Source organism: Hippocampus bargibanti, linkage group LG07 (genome assembly GCF_051943395.1).
Source record: "Hippocampus bargibanti isolate YZ-2025 linkage group LG07, ASM5194339v1, whole genome shotgun sequence".
Lineage (NCBI taxonomy): Eukaryota > Metazoa > Chordata > Actinopteri > Syngnathiformes > Syngnathidae > Hippocampus > Hippocampus bargibanti.
In genome coordinates, this window is record NC_142740.1 from 7694444 (window position 1) to 7715416 (window position 20973).

At 37.1% G+C, this 20973-nt stretch overlaps 1 protein-coding gene across 1 annotated transcript in view; it reads left to right on the forward strand.

Moving 5' to 3' along the window:
- Window positions 1–20973, forward strand: part of hps3 (HPS3 biogenesis of lysosomal organelles complex 2 subunit 1) — a 35477-nt gene that overhangs the window by 6152 nt on the left and 8352 nt on the right. The window contains exons 9-14 of the mRNA XM_089001429.1: window positions 2778–2901; window positions 4700–4850; window positions 7653–7735; window positions 7845–8016; window positions 10862–10943; window positions 18415–18572. Coding sequence (XP_088857555.1) covers window positions 2778–2901; window positions 4700–4850; window positions 7653–7735; window positions 7845–8016; window positions 10862–10943; window positions 18415–18572 — 770 coding nt within the window. The remainder of the gene's footprint in view (window positions 1–2777; window positions 2902–4699; window positions 4851–7652; window positions 7736–7844; window positions 8017–10861; window positions 10944–18414; window positions 18573–20973) is intronic.

The following is a 20973-nucleotide window of genomic DNA, read 5'->3' on the forward strand; positions in this document are numbered from 1 at the left end:
CACTCAAAAAAATAAAAGAGGAATGCTAGGGAGCGTCAACATTTTTTCTCTATGAAGTTATTTTTTGTATAATTGATATTATTTTACATATTTTTTATATGTATACGTATATGTATATATGTGCGTGTATATATGTGTGTGTATATATGTGCGTGTATATATGTGCGTGTATGTATGTATATGTATACATATATATATATATACATATGCGTACGTGTATGTGTATGCGTATGCACGCGCGTACGTACGTGTGTGTGTGTGCGTACTCGTGTGGGTGCGTACGCGTCGTGTACGTGTGCGTATGTATATGTGTATATGTGTATGTATGTATACAACTTTAATATAGTTCTTATATAATTGTACCAATTTTTTATATAAATATATAATTCTTAAAATATTTTTACATACTTTTTATATAATTTATATAATTTTACATATTTTTTATAGATTTTTTTTCAAATATTTTTAACTAATTTTTTATAAGTGAGTATTTGATTGAAAACCTCTACATCTGTCTATCTTTGTGTGTGTGACTGTAAAATGTCCTTCAGAGTTTTGAAAGGCGCTTAGAAATTAAATGTATTATTATTATTATTGTGTATAATTTTCATACATTTTAAAAATATTTTAGATATTCTTTATATATGTGTATTTCATTGAAAAGCTCTAAATCCAGCTCTTTGTTCGTGTTAAAATATCACATAATTTGTAAATAATTTATATAACTTGTATATAATTTCTGTCACTGTTATATAATTTATATAATTTTTATCAATTCTAAAAATATTTTTGAAATGTTTTAAATATGTACATGTGTATTTGATTGAAAGCACTAAATCCATCTGTCTTTGTGTGTCTTACAATATCACATAATTTTTATATAATTTATATACATTTTAAAATATTTAGATATTTTTAATATATGTGTATATGATGATTGAAAAGCTCTAAATCAGGGGTGCTCACACTTTTTCAGCATACGAGCTACTTATAAAAACAACCAAGTCAAAATGATGTACCTACGACAAAAATGCAAAACATAATTATTTTCAAATGTTTTAAGGATTCTTTGTATGTACAATGTATTTTGATGTACCTTGCATAACTGAATAAGCCAATATTGCACAACACACATAATAACTACATATACATAACATAATAATTAACTATTAACATTTTTTTGTAATTACCTGAGTTTACTTTGATGACTTGCACTGAATTGATTCAGCCAGGGATGCATAGTCCGGACAGTAGCTGCTGACAGCCAGCCTCAAGCACATTTCCAAATGTTCATCATTCATGGTGGAACGGTATTTGGACTTAATGATCGTCATGTAGGAAAAGGCTGACTCACACAAATAAGTAAATAATGCAGTCGAGGAGGTAGCACATTTCCTCATGTTGGGGTACTCCTGTGTGAGTAAGTTACAGAACTGTCCATGAATGGTTTTTTTACTGTCACGCTGCGATCGACCAGTACTACCTCCGCGATTGACCAGTAGATCGCGATCGATGTAGGAGGTAGCACATTTCCTCATGTTGGGGTACTTTTCCTGTGTGAGTAAGTTACAGAACTGTCCATGAGCCCTGGACTTCAGCAGTGAGAACACTCACAATGTCCGATGTCTTTCCACATTTGGTGGGTTAAATCCTCAGCCATGGCTTCACAGCGCCGTGTAACTGTATGTCTTGACAGCTGCAGAGCTTTGATTGAAGATAATATCTCTGCCTTATTTTAAAGTCTCTGAACAAGGAGTCAGCTGCTTCAACGAATGCTTCTTTTACCATCTCTCTGTCTTGGAAGGACTTATTGTTTTTAACGATGGTGTGACTCACCCGGAACGATGCTTCGGTGGCGGCTTTCGCTTTTCAAGTATGTTGAGTGAAAAATGACTGCTGTCCGGAGAACTGGGATTTTAGTTCGTCCACCGTTCTCAATGTCATATTTTCCATGAACAGTCCGAAAATGCCGCTCCACATTTTCCCATTCCGTATGAAAGTAGTATGTTTTGCCCCCTTACTTGGTCCCGCTTTCTCACTCATTTTGATCACCATATGTTTTAGCAAGGGCTTAAAATCTCAGGTAATTCGCTGACTAGCTTGTCAATTTTGCTGCGTTTAGCGCCGTTGTTTACGCATGCACTGCAACCTAAAGGTAAAAATTCAGTTGTCATCTGAATGGTTGCCCTGTATGTCAATCAAGTGATGGGCCGTTTGATAGGCTGACAAATGTTTTTTTTACTGTCACGCTGCGATCGACCAGTACTACCTCCGCGATCGACCAGTAGATCGCGATCGATGTAATGGGCACCCCTGCTCTAAATCCTTCTTTTGAAGGTTGAAAAGTTGAAAAAATATTTTAGACATTTTTTATATACGTGTATTTGATTGAAAAGCTCTAAATCCGTCTGTCTTTGTGTGTATTAAAATATCACATAATTTATCTTTTTTAAATATAATTTATATCATTTATATAAATTTAAAAAATATTTTAGATGGTTTTTTATATACACGTGTATTTGATTGAAAAGCTCTAAATCCTTGTCTTTGTGTGTATTAAAATATGACAATTTTAAATAATGTAGATATTTTTTTATTTATGTAATTTTTATAAATGAAAAAATATTTGATATTTTTTTATACACGTGTATTTGATTGAAACGCTCTAAATCCGTCTGTCTTGATAATTAGTAATGAAATGTATTATTATTTTTATTGTTATTATTATTGTTATTATTTTTATTATTGTTCTTAAAATATCCCACGCACACCTGAAGGTGGCGCTGTGTGCAGGATACGTCGCCGTGCAAGCAGAGCTGGAGGTCCTGGTCCTGAAACTGGATACCAATCATGAGCCAAAAGAGCTGATGACCGACGAGACGTCTCAAGCGGCAAAAGACGGTCAGCAAATTTGACTGCATGCAGCAGATGTTTTCTTTGGTCGACTAAATGAGGACTGAAATGCAACATCACACGTTGTCCTGTCACTGTTAACTCATTCGCTGCCGTTCCCGAATTTATTCAGATTTTGTTTTTTTCTTGCGAGAGGTCCCGATAAAGCGCTGGTCAGACTTCTGGCAATGTTTTGTCATTTCCATGAGGGGGCAGCATTTGCCTTTTGTCCATATTAGCGCTTTGTTCCAGCTTCAGATCCGCTATATAAATCAATATACATTGTATCGTATTTTGTACAGCTGTCCCCATTTCAAGCTCAGATAACTCCAGACCCATATAACGTAAAGGACAACCGACGTCTCCGGACAAGTGGTGTCCATAATTTGTAAAATGGCTTCAAATGACTTCTACTGAGCGTATTTTAATAAGATTCCACCGCACATAGCTATATTTTAGCTATGTGCTATAATAGCTATAATAGCTATAGTTTTAAGACTCGCGCTGAATATTCAGGATGTCTTGTTTTTGAGTTAGTGACGAGTCCGTACGTGACGTCACGAAAGGAATACCCCTGACCGGAAAAAAGACGCATTGTAGCGGTCCTTCCATCACGTCAATGTATTTTGCTGCACTTGTTTGGTCTGGGGACCTCGTGTTGCACCCAAAAGCCGCCAGAAGAGGACGTCCAAGCTCCATATAAGTTAAGAAACAAAAAAGTGACAGCGGTTGTCCTTTAACTGGTGAAAGACGAGTCTAAAGTTTCTAACGCTGTATTGAATGTTTAAAGGACATCCGACATCACTTTTTTGTTTCCTACCTGACATCAGAAAAACGTTATATAGCATCTAAAATACCCAAAACATGCAGTATGATATTTTTAGTCAAATGCAAAACACCAATAAAAATGACTTAAAGTGTCCAAAATCTGCAAAAAAATGAACCTGGAAGTGGCCAGTTTCAGAAGGCCCCGCCCCCTTGTTCGTGATGTCACGCAAGACGTCTTGCCCTGCTGGAGAATCAAAACAATGGTTTCAGATTCGTAGAATATGCTTTCTTGTTCCTCATCCAGTCATGAATATCATTCAAATAGTTCTGAAGAGGAAAGCATACATGTTTGCAATCGATTAAAGAATTTATTCAGTGTCATTTTGAGACATCAGGGGTGGGAAATGTCACACCCAAAAAAGGCAGAACATGGCGACAATTAATTAATCAAGGGGGGAATGTAGCGCCAAAAAAGCGTCAGAAAATGGCGACAAAGCTCCGTGTAAGGAATTAATCAGCCCGTTTTCACAGGCTGATTAATTCCTAACACGGAGCTTTGTCGCCCTCTTTCGCCTCTTTTTGGTGCAACACGAAGTTTTCAGACCAAAGAAGTACAGCAAAATGCATTGACGTGATGGAAGGACTGCTACAATGTGTCCTTTTTTTCGGTGAGGGGCGTTCCTCAGTGACGTAGGCTGAGGACTCGTCACCAGCTCAAAAACAAGACTTCCGGAATATTCAGCGCGAGTCTTAAAACGTAAAATATAGTTATATGCGGTGGAATCTTTGTAAAATACGCTCAGTAGAAGTCATTTGCAGCCATTTTACAAATTATGGACACGACTTGTTCGGAGACGTCGGTTGTTCTTTAAGTAGTCCTAAAAGTAAATATTCTGTGGGTCCTGGAATTCGAGTGACAATGACAAAAACCCTGGCACTGCAGTGGACAATTTTGCATAGCATCTGGCAGTGAATGAGTTAAATGTTTTTTTTTTTTTGTTTTTTGTTTGTTTTTGGGGGTGTACGTGCGTGCCCACAGACAGATCCGAAGAGCAGATGGACTTCCTGCTCCTGCCAAGGCACCAAGAGTTGCTCGGTGAGCAAGCCGTAAACTGCGACATCCCCGTCAGCATCGAGAAAACGGGGCTGGACGACAAAGGACAAAACACATTCTCTTACGTTCTTTTCAGGTGTGCGCTATTGGTTATTTATTTAATTATTTCTTAAAGGACAACCGACTCCGCCGGACAAGTTGTGTCCATAATTTGTAAAATCACAAACGTCTTTGGAATGTTTCTTTTCGAAGGGAAAAAGGCCCAGTGAGGAGACGGAACAAGAGCCTACGACTTCTAAGAAAAAAAGGCTGCATTTAACAGACAATACCAGGAGTCCTATTTACACAATGGATTCACGTTTATTATATTTTAAGGACAACCGACGTCTCCGGACAAGTTGTGTCCATAATTTGTAAAATGACTTCTACTGGGCGTATTTTAATAAGATTCCACCGCATCATATAGCTATATTTTACGTTTTAAGACTCGCGCTGAACATTCAGGAAGTCTTGTTTTTGAGTTGGTGTCCTCACGTGACGTCAGAAAAGGACCGTCTCCTGACGTAAAAAAGCCGCATTGTAGCGTCTTTCCATCACGTCAATGTATTTTGCTGCACTGTTTTTTTTTTTTTTGAAAACCGTGTGTTACATCCAAAAGCCGCCAGCAGAGGGAGTCCAAGCTCCATGGAAATCATTTATCAGCCAGTGGAAACAGGCTGATTCATTCCTCGCAGCTTGGTGGCCATTTTGTTGCCTCTTTTTGGGTGAGACATTCCCCCACGCCCGTTTGCCTCAAAATGACGGAATCAATTCTTTAATCGATTGCAAACATTTATGCTTTCCTCTTCAGAACTATTTGAATCATATTCATAACTGGATGTGTACCAAGAAAGCATATTATCCGAATCTGAAGCCATTGTTTTTATTCTCCAGCAATTCAAGACGTCTTGGCGTGACGTCACGAACTGGGGGCGGGACTTTATGAAAATGCCCAATTCGCAGCTCAATTTTTTGCAGATTTTGGACACTTTAAGTCATTTTTATTGGTGTTTTGCATTTGAATAAAAATATCATACTGCATGTTTTGGGTATTTTAGATGCTATAAAACGTTTTTCTGATGTCAGTTAAAAAACAAAAATGTGACGTCGGTTGCCCTTTAAAGGACAACCGACGCCTTCGGACAAGTTGTGTCCATAATTTGTAAAATCGCTTCAAATGACTTCTACTGAGCGTATTTTACAAAGATTCCACCACAGATAGCTATAATTTACATTTTAAGACTGGCGCTGAATATTCAGGAAGTCTTGTTTTCGAGTTGATGACGATCCCCACGTGACGTCACGTTTGGAACGCCCCTGACCGAGAAAGCGACACACAATGCATTTAGCGGTACTTTGTTTGGTCTGAAAACTTTGTGTTGATGGCGAAATTAGAAGGAAAACACATAAATAACGCAATGGTGAATCGTGGTGTGTTGCACCAAGACAACTATTTGATATTCGCTGACACAAATTCCCAGCAGACAAATCAGCCCATTTCCAACGAAGCTTGGACGCCATCTTCTGCATTTTCTGGGTGCTACATTGCTGTCATTGACGGCTCGGATTGATATGGGAGGACTCCTTTAATCAATTGCAAACATTTATGCTTTCCTCTTTAGAACTATTTGAATCATATTCATAACTGGATGAGTAACAAGAAAGCATCTTCTCCGAATCTGAAGCCATTGATGTGATTCTCGAGCAAGGCAAGACGTCTTGACGTGACGTCACGAACAAGGGGGCGGGACCTTCTGAAACTGGCCATTTCCAGTTTCTTTTTGAAGTCATTTTTGGACACTTTAAGTCATTTTTATTGGTGTTTTGCATGTGACTAAAAAAATCAGCCTGCGTGTTTTGGGTATTTTAGATGCTATAAAACGTTTTTCTGATGTCATGAAACAAAGAAAAATGGTGTCGGTTGTCCTTTAAATGATACGATTGATGTTTTTTCATTTTAATTTCAGCTGACGTAAGCATGTGTTTTGGTTCATTTGAAACATGTAAATCAACATTGAATTGACATTAACAATTAAGAGGGAATATTGACTTAAGTTCACTTTTTAACACTCATAATTTTTTTGGTAACAGTTGAACAGAAGTCATTGTTCTTTTGTTGATTGTCAACATTTTAGAAATTTGAAAAAGAAAAAAAAGGAATAGAAAATGGCCATTTTATAATATTTTTTAAATGTAGAAACACTCCATTTTAGAAAAAAAAAAAATGAAAATCGCCATTGTATATAATTTTAAAATATGTAGACAATCTCAATTTTAGAACAAAAACAGAAAATCGCCATTTTATATATATTTTTTAAATGTAGAAAATCCTAATTTTATAATTTTCTTTAAATATGAAAATCGCCATTTTATATATTTAAATTTATCATTTAAATTAAAAAAATTGAAAATCACCATTTATTTTTGTTATTAGAAAATCGCCATTTAATACGTTTTTTAAATGTAGAAAATCGCCACCTTAGAAACTACAAAATCACCATTTTATATATATTTTTAAAAGATATACAAAATCACAATTTTAGAATAAAAGAAATTGAAAATTGACATTTTAGAAATTTTAAAAATGTAGAAAATTGCCATTTTAGAGAATTAGAAACATGAAAATTGTCATGGTACTTTTTTTAATTTGTAGAAAATCACCATTTTAGAATTAAAAAAAATTGAAAATCACCATTTCAGATTTTTTTTAACTTAGAAAATCACATTTTAGATTTTTTTTAATTAAAAAAAATCACAATTTTAGATTTTTTTTCAATGTCAGCATTTTCGAAAAAAAAAAAAACATGGAAAATTGCCATTTTAGAAAACTAAGGGGCTCATTCAGTCAATGACTCCTCTTATAATTTGCTGTTTTATCTTTTTTTTTTGTATATCACAGGCGTTTTACTCCAGAATACTTCAAAGGCTGCAGCGTAGAAGAGACGCGGCTTCACTCTCTGAAACTTCACCCCTTATTTCCAAGTGAGTTGAACGCAAACCAAAAGATCCGGCCCCCCCCAAAAAAAACAATCTTCGAGATTCATAGCGATCATATTTTTAACTCTTTCAACATGTGTCCTTGTCGGTGCAGGCCCGCAGTCTGCCGCCGAAGAGCCACTTTGCGTGTTCTGCTTCTTCTCCCTTCCCACTGCCGGCTACCTGTACACCCTGAAAGGCGGGGTGGAACTTCTCTCAACTTATCAATATCCTGAGAAGGTCTTGGAAGCTGTTTTGACAGATCACCTCTTACATGTCATAACCAAGTGAGTCTGGTTTTATCTACAGTATATAAATATAACAAGTGGAGGGAGCAGTGGGGCAGATCCCGATGGTTTGCCGTGATGACACCCAAATCCCGAACCTGCGCTGATACAATGGGACCTTGGCTTACGAACTAAATTGATTCCCAGACAGTGTGTAAGGTGAAAAGTGCGTATCCCAAAAATTAATTTCCCATAGGAAACCATTAAAATGAGAATAATCCATTCCCAGGTCTCCATAAAATATAATTTTCAACTAAATAAGCCTTAAAATTACAAACAATATACCTTATTGTATGTATAATAAATGTGCTATTGTATTGTAATGAAAGCAATACACTGCACTGTATAATAAAGTCGTTTTATTTACCTTTGTGATGGTCCTTGATGGCTTGATGGAATGGGGTTCAGACTTCTCTTCCTGTGTCATGAAAGTCCGGTGAGGCATCTTCATCCAAAAAAGGCCGGTCTCATCTGCATTAAATACTTGCTGAGGTAATAGCATTCTTCTTTCACCATTTCGAGGAATGATCCCTTGTAGGTTTCGGCAGCTTTACTGTTAGAACTGGCTGTTTCACCATGACGAGTAATGATCCGTTGCTCGCTTTAAAATCATCAATAAAAGGCGAACTTCCGTGTTGCCGCATGACTATATCAGAGTGAATTTGCTGTGCAACACACGCACCTTTAATAACTTCTCTGTTGCAAAGGATGGTAGCAATGGTGGACTTAGCATATCCGTACTGGGCCGCTAAATCAGACACGCGCACACCTCTTTCGTGTTTTTCAATGATCTCCTTCTCCTCGACTGTAATTTTGTTTTGTGTCTTCTTCGGCTGAACACGAGCCTGTGGTGGGATCTTTTTCGGTCCCATAACAGCAAAAGTATCTGTAAAAAAAATCTTTGGAGACGATCGACGTGTGCACTAAAGAGAAAGGGGTGTGGAAAAGTAGGCCGGCTGGGACGCCGTTAGGTCGTGTGCTTTGGTGTTCTTCCGCCGAAGATTACTCCGCCAGCCGTGGTGGGGCGGCACTCCGTGTGTATCCCAAAAAGTAGTGCTTACGCCAAGGTTTAATTTTCATAAATTTAACGTTCGTAAACCGAAAATTTCGTAAGGTAAGGTGTTCGTAAACCGAGGCCCCACTGTACATCCCCCAAAAATCGTAATTACAGTCTGAGAAACACTTGCCGTCGATGTTAAGCTAGTGAATTAAGCTAGTCTTCTTTTGTCTTTTTGTCGCCCATGGGAGTGTTTTTTTGCCGATCGAATATTATTGCTGAGTTTTTCAACTACAGTGAGACCTCTGCTTACAAACACCTTACCTTACGAACTTTTCGGTTTACGAGCGTCAAATTTATGAAAATTAAACCTTGAAATACGCACTACTTTTCGCGATACACACCCACCACGGCTGGCGGAGTGATCTTCGGATCTTCGAAGCACACAACCGAACAGCGCTCCAGCCAGTGCACCTTTCCACACCCCCTCTCTCTTCACACGTCGATCGCCTCCGAGGAGCTTTTTGCAGATAATTTTACTATTAGGAAATGAATGCAAGATGATCCCCTAATAATCACCTTTGAGGAGAAGGAGATCACTGCGAAACACGAACGAGGTGGGCGTTTGTGGCGTCACATGTGCACACCGCGGCTGTCATGTGAATCTCAGCCTGACACATCTCTCACGCTGTGTGTCACTTCCCTGAGAGTAACTTTCTACGACCATTCTACAAATAAAGAGCCAAGGTGATTGTTAGCAGCGATGGCGTAAGTTTGGTGCTTTCCGGGATCATGAATGTGCTGGACGGATCGCCCCACCCGCCTTCTTTTGTCGCGTTTTATTCCGCGTCCGTGGAATCATCGGATTCGCGCCTTTTGTTGTAATAAAATCTCTGCCAGCACCTACGGGACTCGAAGAGGATGCAGATGACATCGAGGAGCTTGTTGCTGACTATAATGAGGTCCTTAACACAGAGGATTTGATTTGCCTTCAAGAGGACAAGCAGAAGCAGGCCATCCAGAAGTTGATGTGCAGGATTTTATTGAACAGTTCCATCCAGAAAAGGCTATGAGAATCATCTACATGATGAATGATAATGTGATGCCTTAGTTTCGTAAGATCTTACAAGTCAGAAAGCAACAGGTATTAAGAGCCATCAACAACCATCCCAAATCGATGAGAAGGTTTCTTCAGCCGTCATCTGTACAAATTTGAAGGTTTCGGACGTTTCGCCTCCTATCCGAACTAAAGTCTGACTGGTCGTATCGGCCCTATTGATATATCCCTAATGTCCAGTCATGGCGGTGATAGGTCCCTACTCTCAGGTTGGGGGGAGCAGAGGACCCCTCCCTGTGTCTCCACTGATTGTTCCTGGTTCCTTGGATATATAAATAGGGCCGATACGACCAGTCAGACTTTAGTTCGCTGACGAAGGATAGGATGCGAAACGTCCGAAACCTTCAAATTTGTACAGATGACGGCTGAAGAAACCTTCTCATCGATGGACCACTCCTGTACGACTGAGAGCTTACACAGACGGACCATCCCAAATGTAAATAAAGTGACTTTATTTTTAAGTGCAGTGTATTTCTTTCATCACAATACAATAGCACATTTATTATACATAGAATAAGGTATGTTGTGTGTAGTTTTAAGGCTTATTTAGTTGAAAATTATATTTTATGGAGACCTGGGAACGGATTATTCTCATTTGAATGGTTTCCTATGGGAAAAATATTTTTGGGATACACACTTTTCGCCTTACACACTCTGGGAACCAATTAAGTTCGTAAGTAAAGGTCCCACTGTAGTTGAATCACGTGCGTGTTTGTCTGCTTGTGTGTCAGGAGTGCACTGCAGAGCTACACCGTGCGTTGCGCGGCGGTCGCAGCCAGGTTTGAGGACCCCTACATCGATACCACCATGAGGGTACGCGTCTGGCGAATAGAAAATCTGCCTGGTAACGGGGAAAAAAAACAAAGAACGCCGAATCAACCTATTTGGCCAAACTTTTTCGAATTGCCTGCGTGGGAATTGTGGCGAAATTTTAAAATCACCATTTAAGATTTTTTTTTTAAATTAGAAAACGGCACTTTATAAATACTTTTGTTAGTTTACAAAATCGGCATTTTACAAGACAAATGTAGAAAATCACCATTTTAGATTTTATTCTTAATGTAGAAAATTGCCATTTTAGAATTTGTTTTAAAATGGAGTACATCACATTTTAGAAAAAAAATACAAACTCACCATTTTAGAACATTTTTGAAAAAATAAACAATCACCCTTTCAGATTTTTTTTAATTAGAAAATCTCAATTTTGGAACATTTTTGAACAAAAAAATGTAACAAAAAAAATTAAAATCACCATATTAGAATTTTTTTTGAATTTCGAATATCGCCAGTTTAGAAATAAACGTCGAACATCGCCATTTTTGGATAAAAAATTAGAAGACCACCGCTGAAAAAAAATAGAAAATCACCTTTTGAGATCAACATTTTTGATTTTTTTAAATGTAGAAAATCAACATTTTAGAAAATGTATTTTTTTTAAATCACCATTTTAGAACATTTTTGAAAGAAAATAGAAAATCACCATTTGAGAAAATGTAAAAAAAAAATAGCAAATCGCCATTTTAGAACATTTTGGAAAAAAATAAATAGAAAATGACCCAAGAAGATTTCTTTTTAAATTAAAAAAAATCTCCCATTTACAAACATTTTTGAAAAAAAAAATTGAAAATGAACATTTGAGACAAATGCTAAAACATTTAAAAATCGTCATTTTAGCTTTTTTTTTAATTTAGAATATCGCCAGTTTAGAACATTTCTGAAAAAAAATGGGAAATCACCTTTTGAGATTTTTTTTAAATTTAGAAAATCGCCATTTTAGTACATAAAAAATATCAAATCACAATTTAAGAATGGCAAAAATACAAAATCCCCATTATAGAAATCCTTTCTTATTTAGAAAATCGCCAGTTGAAAAAAATGTAGAGAATTGTCATTTTAGATTTTTTTAAATGTAGAAAATCACCATTTTAATTTTTTTTCCACAATTAGAAAAAAATCGCCATTTGAGAAAATAAAAAAACTGAAAATCGCCATTTTAGAACATTTTTGAAAAAAAAATTGAAAATCACCATCTTAGAAAAATAATATAAAATAGAAAAGCGCCATTTTAGAACATTTCTGGAAGAAAATAGAACATCACCCTTTGAGATTTCTTTTTAAATTAGAAAATCTCCATTTTGGAACATTTTTGAATTTTTTTAAGTCAACATTGGAGAAAAAAAAGTCAGCATTTGAGAAAAATTAAAACAATTGAAAATCGCCTTTTTAGAAATATTTTTTCAATTTAGAAAATCGGCCATTTAGAAAAAAAAACTTCGACCATTTCTGAAAAAAAATTGGAAAATCACCTTTTGAGAATTAAAAAAAAATTTGAAAATCGCCATTTTAGAACATAATAAAATAGAAAATCACTATTTAAGAACTACAAAAAAATACAAAATCGCCATTTTAGAAATCTTTTTTTATTTAAAAAATTGCTAGTTGAAAAAAAATGTAGAGAATTGCCATTTTCTTAGAAAATCACCATTTATTTTTTTTTTACAAAATTAGATTTTAGAACATTTAAAAAAAATTAGAAAATCACCATTTGAGAAAATAAAAAATATGAAAACCACCATTTTAGAACATTTCTAAAAAAAAAATAGAAAATCACCAATTGAGATTTTTTTTAAATTAGAAAATCTCCATTTTGGAACATTTTTGATTTTTTTTTTAAGTCAACATTGGAGAAAAATATTTAAAAAAAAATGAAAATCACCAAATTATAAATATTTTTTTAATTTAGAAAATCGGCAGTTTAGAAGAAAACTTAGAAAATCGCAATTTTTTGAAAATGAAAAAAAATTAGACAACTGCCATTTTAGAACATTTGTCCAAAAAATTAGAAAGTCACATTTTGAGATTTTTTTTTTTAACATCGCCATTTTAGAACATAAAAAATAGAAAATCACAATTTAAGAATTAAAAAAATATTGCCTTTTAAGAAGTCTTTTATTTATTTAGAAAATCGCATGTTTAGAGAAAAATGTGGTGAATTGCCATTTTGGATTTTTATTTAATATAGAAAATCGCCATTTTAGAAAATGTTTACAAAATTAGGAAAAAAATCACAATTTTAGAACATTGAAAAAAAAATCTGAAAATCACCATTTGAGAAAATAATTAGAAAATCGGCATTTTAGAACACTTGGCAAAATTGAAAATCACCATTTCAGAAAATTTAAAAAAATAGAAAATGACAATTTTAGAATATTAAAGTAAGAAAATCACCATTTGAATAAAAAATTGAAAATCGCCATTTTAGAAATAGCTTTTTTTAATTTAGAAAATCGCCATTCTCGAAAAAAATTAGAAAATCACCATTTTACATTTTTTATGTAGAAAATCGACAATTTAGATTTTTTATGTAAAAACAAGTCACAATTTTAGAAAATGTAAAAAAAAAATGAAAATTGCCATTTTAGGAAAAATGTAGAAAATCGCCACTTTGTATTTTTTTAATGTAGAAAATCAACATTTTAGAAATTGATTCATTTTACATGCCAGATGTTCTTGATTTCAGGACCAAGGCTGCGGTCCGGATCAAAATTGACCATTGGCCGCATTTGGCTGGACTTTGAGATGTCTGTCGTAGATACATGATTGAAGAGGAGCAAATGACTTCCACTGAGCGTATTTACAAAGATTCCACCGCATATAGATACATCTTACGTTTTAAGACTTGCGCTGAATATTCAGGAAGTCTTGTTTTCGAGTTGATGACAATCCCCACATGACGTCACGTTTGGAACGTCCCTGACCGAGAAAGTGACACACAATGCATTTTGCGGTACTTTGGTCTGAAAACTTGTTGATGGCGAAATTAGAGGAAAACACATAAAAATGTGATATTGAATCGTTGTGTGTTACATCAAGAAAACTATTTGATATTCGCTGACACAAATTCCCAGCAGACAAATCAGCCCATTTCCAACGGACCTTGGGCGCCATCTTCTGCATTTTCTGGGTGCTACATTGCTGTCATTGACGGCTCGAATTGATATGATATGATTTGATGGGAGGACTCCTTTAATCGGATGACTCCTTTAATGCGAACATTTATGCCTTCCTCTTCAGAACTATTTGAATCATATTCATAACTGGATGAGTAACAAGAAAGCATCTTCTCTGAATCTGAAGCCATTTTTTTTATTCTTGAGCAAGGCAAGACGTCTTGGCGTGACGTCACGAACTGGGGGCGGGACTTTCTGAAAATCCCCAATTGACAGCTCAATTTGTTGCAGTTTTAGCACAGTTTAAGTCATTTTTATTGGTGATTTTAATTTGACAAAAAACATCAGCCTGCATGTTGTTTGTATTTTAGATGCTATAAAACGTTTTTCTGAAAAAAAAATGGTGTCAGTTGTCCTTTAAAGGACAACCGACGTCACTTTTTTGTTTCCTAACTGACATCAGAAAAACGTTTTATAGCATCTAAAATACCCAAAACACGCAGTATGATATGGTATGATGTCAAATGCAAAACACCAATAAAAATGACTTAGTGTCTAAAAAGTACAGTGGTACCTCGGTTCTCAAACGCCTCACAGTTCGAACAAATCGGAGTTCGAACAAAATATTCGAGATATTCTTGCTTCGTAGTTAGAACACCAATCGGTGTTCGAACGCCAATACGACGCGTGAGTGCGTACGCGAGGGTGGGGTGCTGAGCGGCGTACGGGTGTATCGCTCTCTCCGTGACCAACTGTTGTCGCTTGCGGACGTGCTGCTTTTTGCTCTAGCGTTTAATATAGGTGTACGAAGAGTTTTAGCCCTTAATCATGCCTCCAAAGAAAGTAAGTGCTGCTGAAAGTGACAAAAGAAAAGTAGGGCGTACAACTATTGCATTTAAGAAAGAAATAATCGCAAAATATGAAGGAGTTGTGCGAGTGTCTGATCTGGCTAGGGAATACAGCATGGCGAAATCTACGATCAGTACGATATTAAAGAATAAGAAGGCTGTGAAATCTCGTGATGTGGCTGTGGGAGTGAGAGCAAGTGTCATTGGATCGATATTTGAAGAGAAAAGAACATTCTGTAGCCGAGTCATCCGTAGCTGTCACGTTCCGAGCGAGAGTGACGGCAGCTGACTCGTCGTACGTACGTAGTGGAATGTTTGGGATCCCAAAGCAGGCGGCAGAGACGTACTAACCAAGCAGGATGTTTATTCACAAATAAAAGAAAACACAGCGAGTAAGAAGGCATGGGGTGATCCGACCTGCTTACTACGGCAAAAAGCAAATGGCACACGAGGGTGCAAAATTACGCAATCCCAGAAGATGACATAAATTTACGGGATGCAGGGAAAATACCTCGGACCGGATACACTCGCGCATCGAAGGAAGAGTCCAGGTACGGTAGCGAGTTGAGTCAATCATCCGGCATTGGCGAGGTGATCGCGAAACGTATAAATGCCCCGTGTCCGTGATTAGAGAATTGACAGCAGGTGGAGAACGGCAGGGAGAGGCAGCCCCGCCCCCCCACTGTCAAAAGTCAAAGTCAGCTTTATTGTCAAATACAGTGGTACCTCGGTTCTCGACCATAATCCGTTCCAGAACCCTGTTCAAAAACCGATTTGTTCAAACTCCGAAACCATTTTTCCCATTACAAATAATGTAAATCGTTTTAATCCGTTCCAACACCCTGAATGTTTACCTTTTTAGTACCTTCTTTTATACATAATTTTATGCATGAAATTGCACATTAAAATGCTGACCAACACATAAAAATCAATGTATATCTCAGAAAATGTTAAAGAAAAGAATTATGAATAGGATTTTTTTTACCTTTGTGGTGGTCAGCACAAGGCGCAGGTGGACGGAGGAAGGAAATTTATTATTTGGTAGAAGAGTCCCCTTCCATAAAAACTTTGGGGAGCTCTTCTGTCTCAGGGGTGCTCACACGTTCAAATCTCTTTCCAACGGATGACTCGGCTACAGGATGTTCTTTTCTCTTAAAATATCGATCCAACGACACTTGCTTCTGCCTTTCTTTTACCACTTTTCGGAAGTGGTTCATGACAGTGTTGTTAAAGTCATTGATGACTCTGGTGGCTGCAGCTTTATCGGGGTGGTGGAGTTCGACGAAATTCTGTAATTCGGCCCATTTGCTGCACATTTCTTTAATCTTGGACGTTGGAGCATCCTCTCTTGCTTCCTCCTTCAAAGAGGACATCTCTTCCTCCACCTTTTTCTTTTGCTCATTCTGAAGGTGTAGGAGTTCTTCTGTGGTGAGCTCGGCCTGATGTTCGTCCAGGAGTTCCTCCACATCATCGTTGTCAATCTCCAAGCCCAAACTCTTGCCCAAAGACACATTGTCATCAATGAGGTCGGGTTCCTCCTCCCCCTCGACAGGAGCACTCGTGCTGGTCCCTCCAACACCGAAACCCTCGAATTCTCGCTCGGTGACACACTCGGACCATAACTTCCTCCAAGCAGAATTCATCGTCCGATAGGTCACAGCGTCCCATGCTTTACGGATGAGGTTGATGCAGTGCACGATGTTGAAATGGTGCTTCCAAAAATCGTGCAGGGTCAGTTCAGTGTCATTCGTGACTTCAAAGCACCTTTGGAAGAGATATTTCGTGTAGAGCTTCTTGAAGTTGGCAATAACTTGCTGGTCCATGGGTTGAAGTAACGGGGTGGTATTTGGAGGCAGAAATTTAATTTTGATAAAAATCAAATTCCTCCATCAAGTCGTGCTCCAAACCTGGAGGATGTGCAGGGGCATTATCCATCAACAAAAGGCAGCGTAGTGGCAAATTCTTCTCCTCCAAATATTTTTTTACTTCCGGGACAAATACTTCATGCACCCACTCGGTGCAAAATTGCCTCGTTAGCCAAGCCTTGGAGTTTGTCCTCCACATAACAGGCAATTTGCTTTTCATGATGTTGTTGGCTTTAAATGCCCTTGGATTCTCCGAATAATACACAAGTAGAGGCTTGATTTTACAATCCCCGCTTGCGTTGCCACGCAGTAAAAGTGTGAAGCGGTCTTTCATTGGCTTGTTGCCTGGCATGGACTTCTCTTCGCGTGTATTGTATGTCCTCCGTGGCATTTTTTTTTCAGAAAAGACCGGTTTCATCACAGTTAAAAATCTGCTGGCGAAGATAATTTTCTTGTTCAACGAAACTGGCAAAGTCCATCTTGAATTTTTTCGCTGCAGTCTTGTCCGAACTGGATGCCTCCCCATGGCGAACAACGTTGTGGATGCCACTTCTCCTCTTAAACTTTTCGAACCATCCTCTGCTAGCCTTGAAATCAAATCCTTCTACAATAAGCGACGAGGCTTTCTTTAACAAATCACTGTACATTTCTCGTGCTTTCGCACAAATCATCTCCTCACTAACACTATCTCCCGCTAACTGTTTTTCATTTATGAAAATCATCAAAAGTTTTTCAACCTCTTCCAAAACTTGTGGCATTTGCTTGCATATAGCACTCACTCCCGCAGCCACATCGCTAAATTTCACAGCCTCCTTATTTTTTAATATTGTACTGATCGTAGATTTCGCCATGCTATATTCCCTAGCCAGATCAGACACTCGCGCACCTCCTTTATATTTCGCTATTATTTCTTTCTTAAATGCAATAGTTGTTCGCACGAGTTTTCTTATTTCACTTGGAGGAGCACTTATTGTCTTTGGAGGCATGATTAGGGGCTAAAACTCTTCGTACACCTGTCACACTTCGTACACCTGTCACACCCAAAAAAGGCAGAACATGGCGACAATTAATTAATCAGCCCGTTTCCACAGGCTGATTACATGGAGCTTTGTCGCCCTCTTCTGCCTCCTTGTGGTCCTACATGACGTTTTCAGACCAAAGTACAGCAAAATGCATTGTTGTGCTGGAAGGACTGCTACAATGTGTCCTTTTTTCGGTCAGGGGCGTTCCTACAGTGACGCAACGTACGGACTCGTCACCAACTCAAAAACAAGACTTCTGGAACATTCCGCGCGAATCTTAAAAAGTAAAATATAGCTAAATGCGGTGGAATCTTTGTAAAACACGCTCAGTAGAAGTCATTTGAAGACATTTTACAAATTATGGACACAACTTGTCCGTCGGTTGTCCTTTAAGTAAATGAATGAATGAATGAATAAATAAATAAATGAATAAGCACACACACACACACACACACACACACACACACACACACACACACACACACACACACATACATACATACAGATCATTGTGTTGCAAAATTTGTTTACAAATTGTCATGTGTCGTTATCCAACCTATAGCAACCATTGCAAAACAAACGCTTCTGTGTGTCCCCAGGCTTGCCCCCCCGCCAACCTGGAACTGTGCGCCCTACGGATGCAGCTTTTTATCGGCCTTCGCGCCCTGCGGACCTACGCCCGCCACATCATCCTCTTTTCCGCTGCCGACGCTGACACGGCGCAGTTGACGGAACGCAACGTGCAATGGCGAGGCCTGTATGTCGCTTTTCAAGAAAAATACGCAACTCACCAAAAATCCCAGCGCGGTTATATCACGTTCATGCGCCATTTTGTGACACCAAGGCATTTACGTGGTCGTCACTCGTTGACATTGTCACATCTGGGTGACATTTCGTAAACAAATTTTGTTTGTCTGATCCGTTTTTTGCACGTTGAAAGAGCGCACCACTCTGACGGGTATTTTCCTGGCGGTGGGAATTGATCCCACCTCCACCCCCGCTTTGGAAAGCCTTCTATCACGCCCCTTCCTGTAAGGCCCACTCCCCCCTCCCGTAAAAAAAATGCTGTCACTTTCAGACCGAACTGCGACGCCAAGGCTCACCCGAGCACATTTCCGGTGCGATGAAGCCGTTACCAATTGACTGAATTGCTAAATGCTCATTTGAAAATCGCCATTTCAGAATTATGTAGAAAATCGGCATTTTCGATTTTTTTTTTTTTTTTTTCAACAATCGCCACATTAGAATTTGTTTTAAAATGGAGAAAAATCACCATTTTAGAAAATATTTTTTTTAATCGCCATTTTAGAACATTCTTGAAAAAAAATTGAAAAATCACCATCTCAGATTTTTTTTAAATTTGAAAATCACAATTTTCGAACATTTTTGAAAAAAGTTGAAAAAAAATGAAATTTTAAAATCGCCATTTTCTGAATTTTTTTTTTTTTTTAAAAAAATCGCCAGTTTAGAATTTGTTTTAAAATTGAGAAAATCACCATTTTAGAAAATCAATGATTTTTTCGGAAATCGCCATTTTAGAACATTTTTGAAAAAAATAGAAACATCACCATTTAAGATTTTTTTAAATTAGAAAATCGCTATTTTCGAACATTTTAGAAAAAAAATTTAAACTCACTATTGGTGAAAAGAAATGTTTAAATTTGAAAAGCACCATTTTTGGTCAGTTTTGAAAAATATTTGAAAATCACCATTTGAGAACATTTTTAAAAAAATTCGAAATATTTTTTTTAATTTAGAAAATCTCCATTTTAGAATTTGTTTTAAAATGGAGAAAATCACCATTTTAGAAGAATCCAAAAAATGAAAATGGCCATTTTAGAGAATCAAAGAATTTTTTGGAAAATCGCCATTTTAGAACATTTTTGAAAAAAAATCACCATTTGAGATTGTTTTAAATTAGAAAATCGCAATTTTCGAACATTTTTGAAAAAAAAATAGAAAATCACCATTTGAGAGAAAAATAAACAAAAATTAAAAACTCACCATTTTCTGACAATTTTGAATAAGATTTGAAAATCACCATTTGGCGCTTATTGAGGATTTTAAAGCCAGTAACGGATGGTTCGAGAACAGCTGAGGGTGAGGAGGAGAAGGCAATGTTGGCAAAGTGGAATGATTTGCAGGCTTTTACCGAACAGTTCCATCCAGAAAAGACTGGCTATGACAATCATCAACATGATGAACGATAATGTGATGCCTCAGCTTAGTAAGACCTTAAAAGTCAGAAAACAACTGGTGTCAATTAAGAGGTTTTTAATCAGCAAAAATGATGAGGAGTCTCCATTTTTTTAAAACAATTAGAAAAATGCCCTTTTAGAACATTAAAAAAAAATAAAAATCACCATTTGCGACTAGTTTTAAATAAATGTTTTTTTTTTATTTCGAAAATCGCCATTTTTGAAAAAAAAAAGGTAGAAAATCGTCATTTTCGAATTTTTTTTTTTTTTTTTTTTTTTTTTTTTAATGTACAAAATCAGCATTTTACTTCAAATGTCAACACAACTTAAAGGCAATTTGAATTGTTGTTGCTAAGCTAACATTTAGAGCTAACAAAAATCGAAAGCTTAACGGCTTTTTGTCAGAGGGATTTTTAGTTATATATTTTTTGGGGTGTGGTTGGTAAAATCCCCGATTTCGGACACAATCTGATTTGTTTCAGTGCTAATTTTTGTCCAACTTTGTCAGTATGACATGCTACTTATGCTAATGCTAACGCTTCCAAATCTCCCAGTTTGACATTGCAGCTTGGTTTTAAAGGACAACCGACACCATATTTTTTGTTTCCGAACTGACATCTGAAAAACATTTTATAGCATCTAAAATACCCAAATCACGCAGGCTGGTATTTTTAGTCAAATGCAAAACACCAATAAAAAGGACTTAAAGTGTCCAAAAACGACTTCAAAATGAAACTGGAAATGGCCAGTGTCAGAAGGTCCCGCCCCCTTATTCGTGACGTCATGTCAAGACGTCTTGCCTTGCTTGAGAATCACATCAATGGCTTCAGATTTGGAGAAGATGCTTTCTTGTTACTTATCCAGTTATGAACATGATTCAAATAGTTCTGAAGAGGAAAGAATAAATGTTTGCAATCGATTAAAGGAGTCCTCCCACATCAATTCGAGCCGTCAAGCACA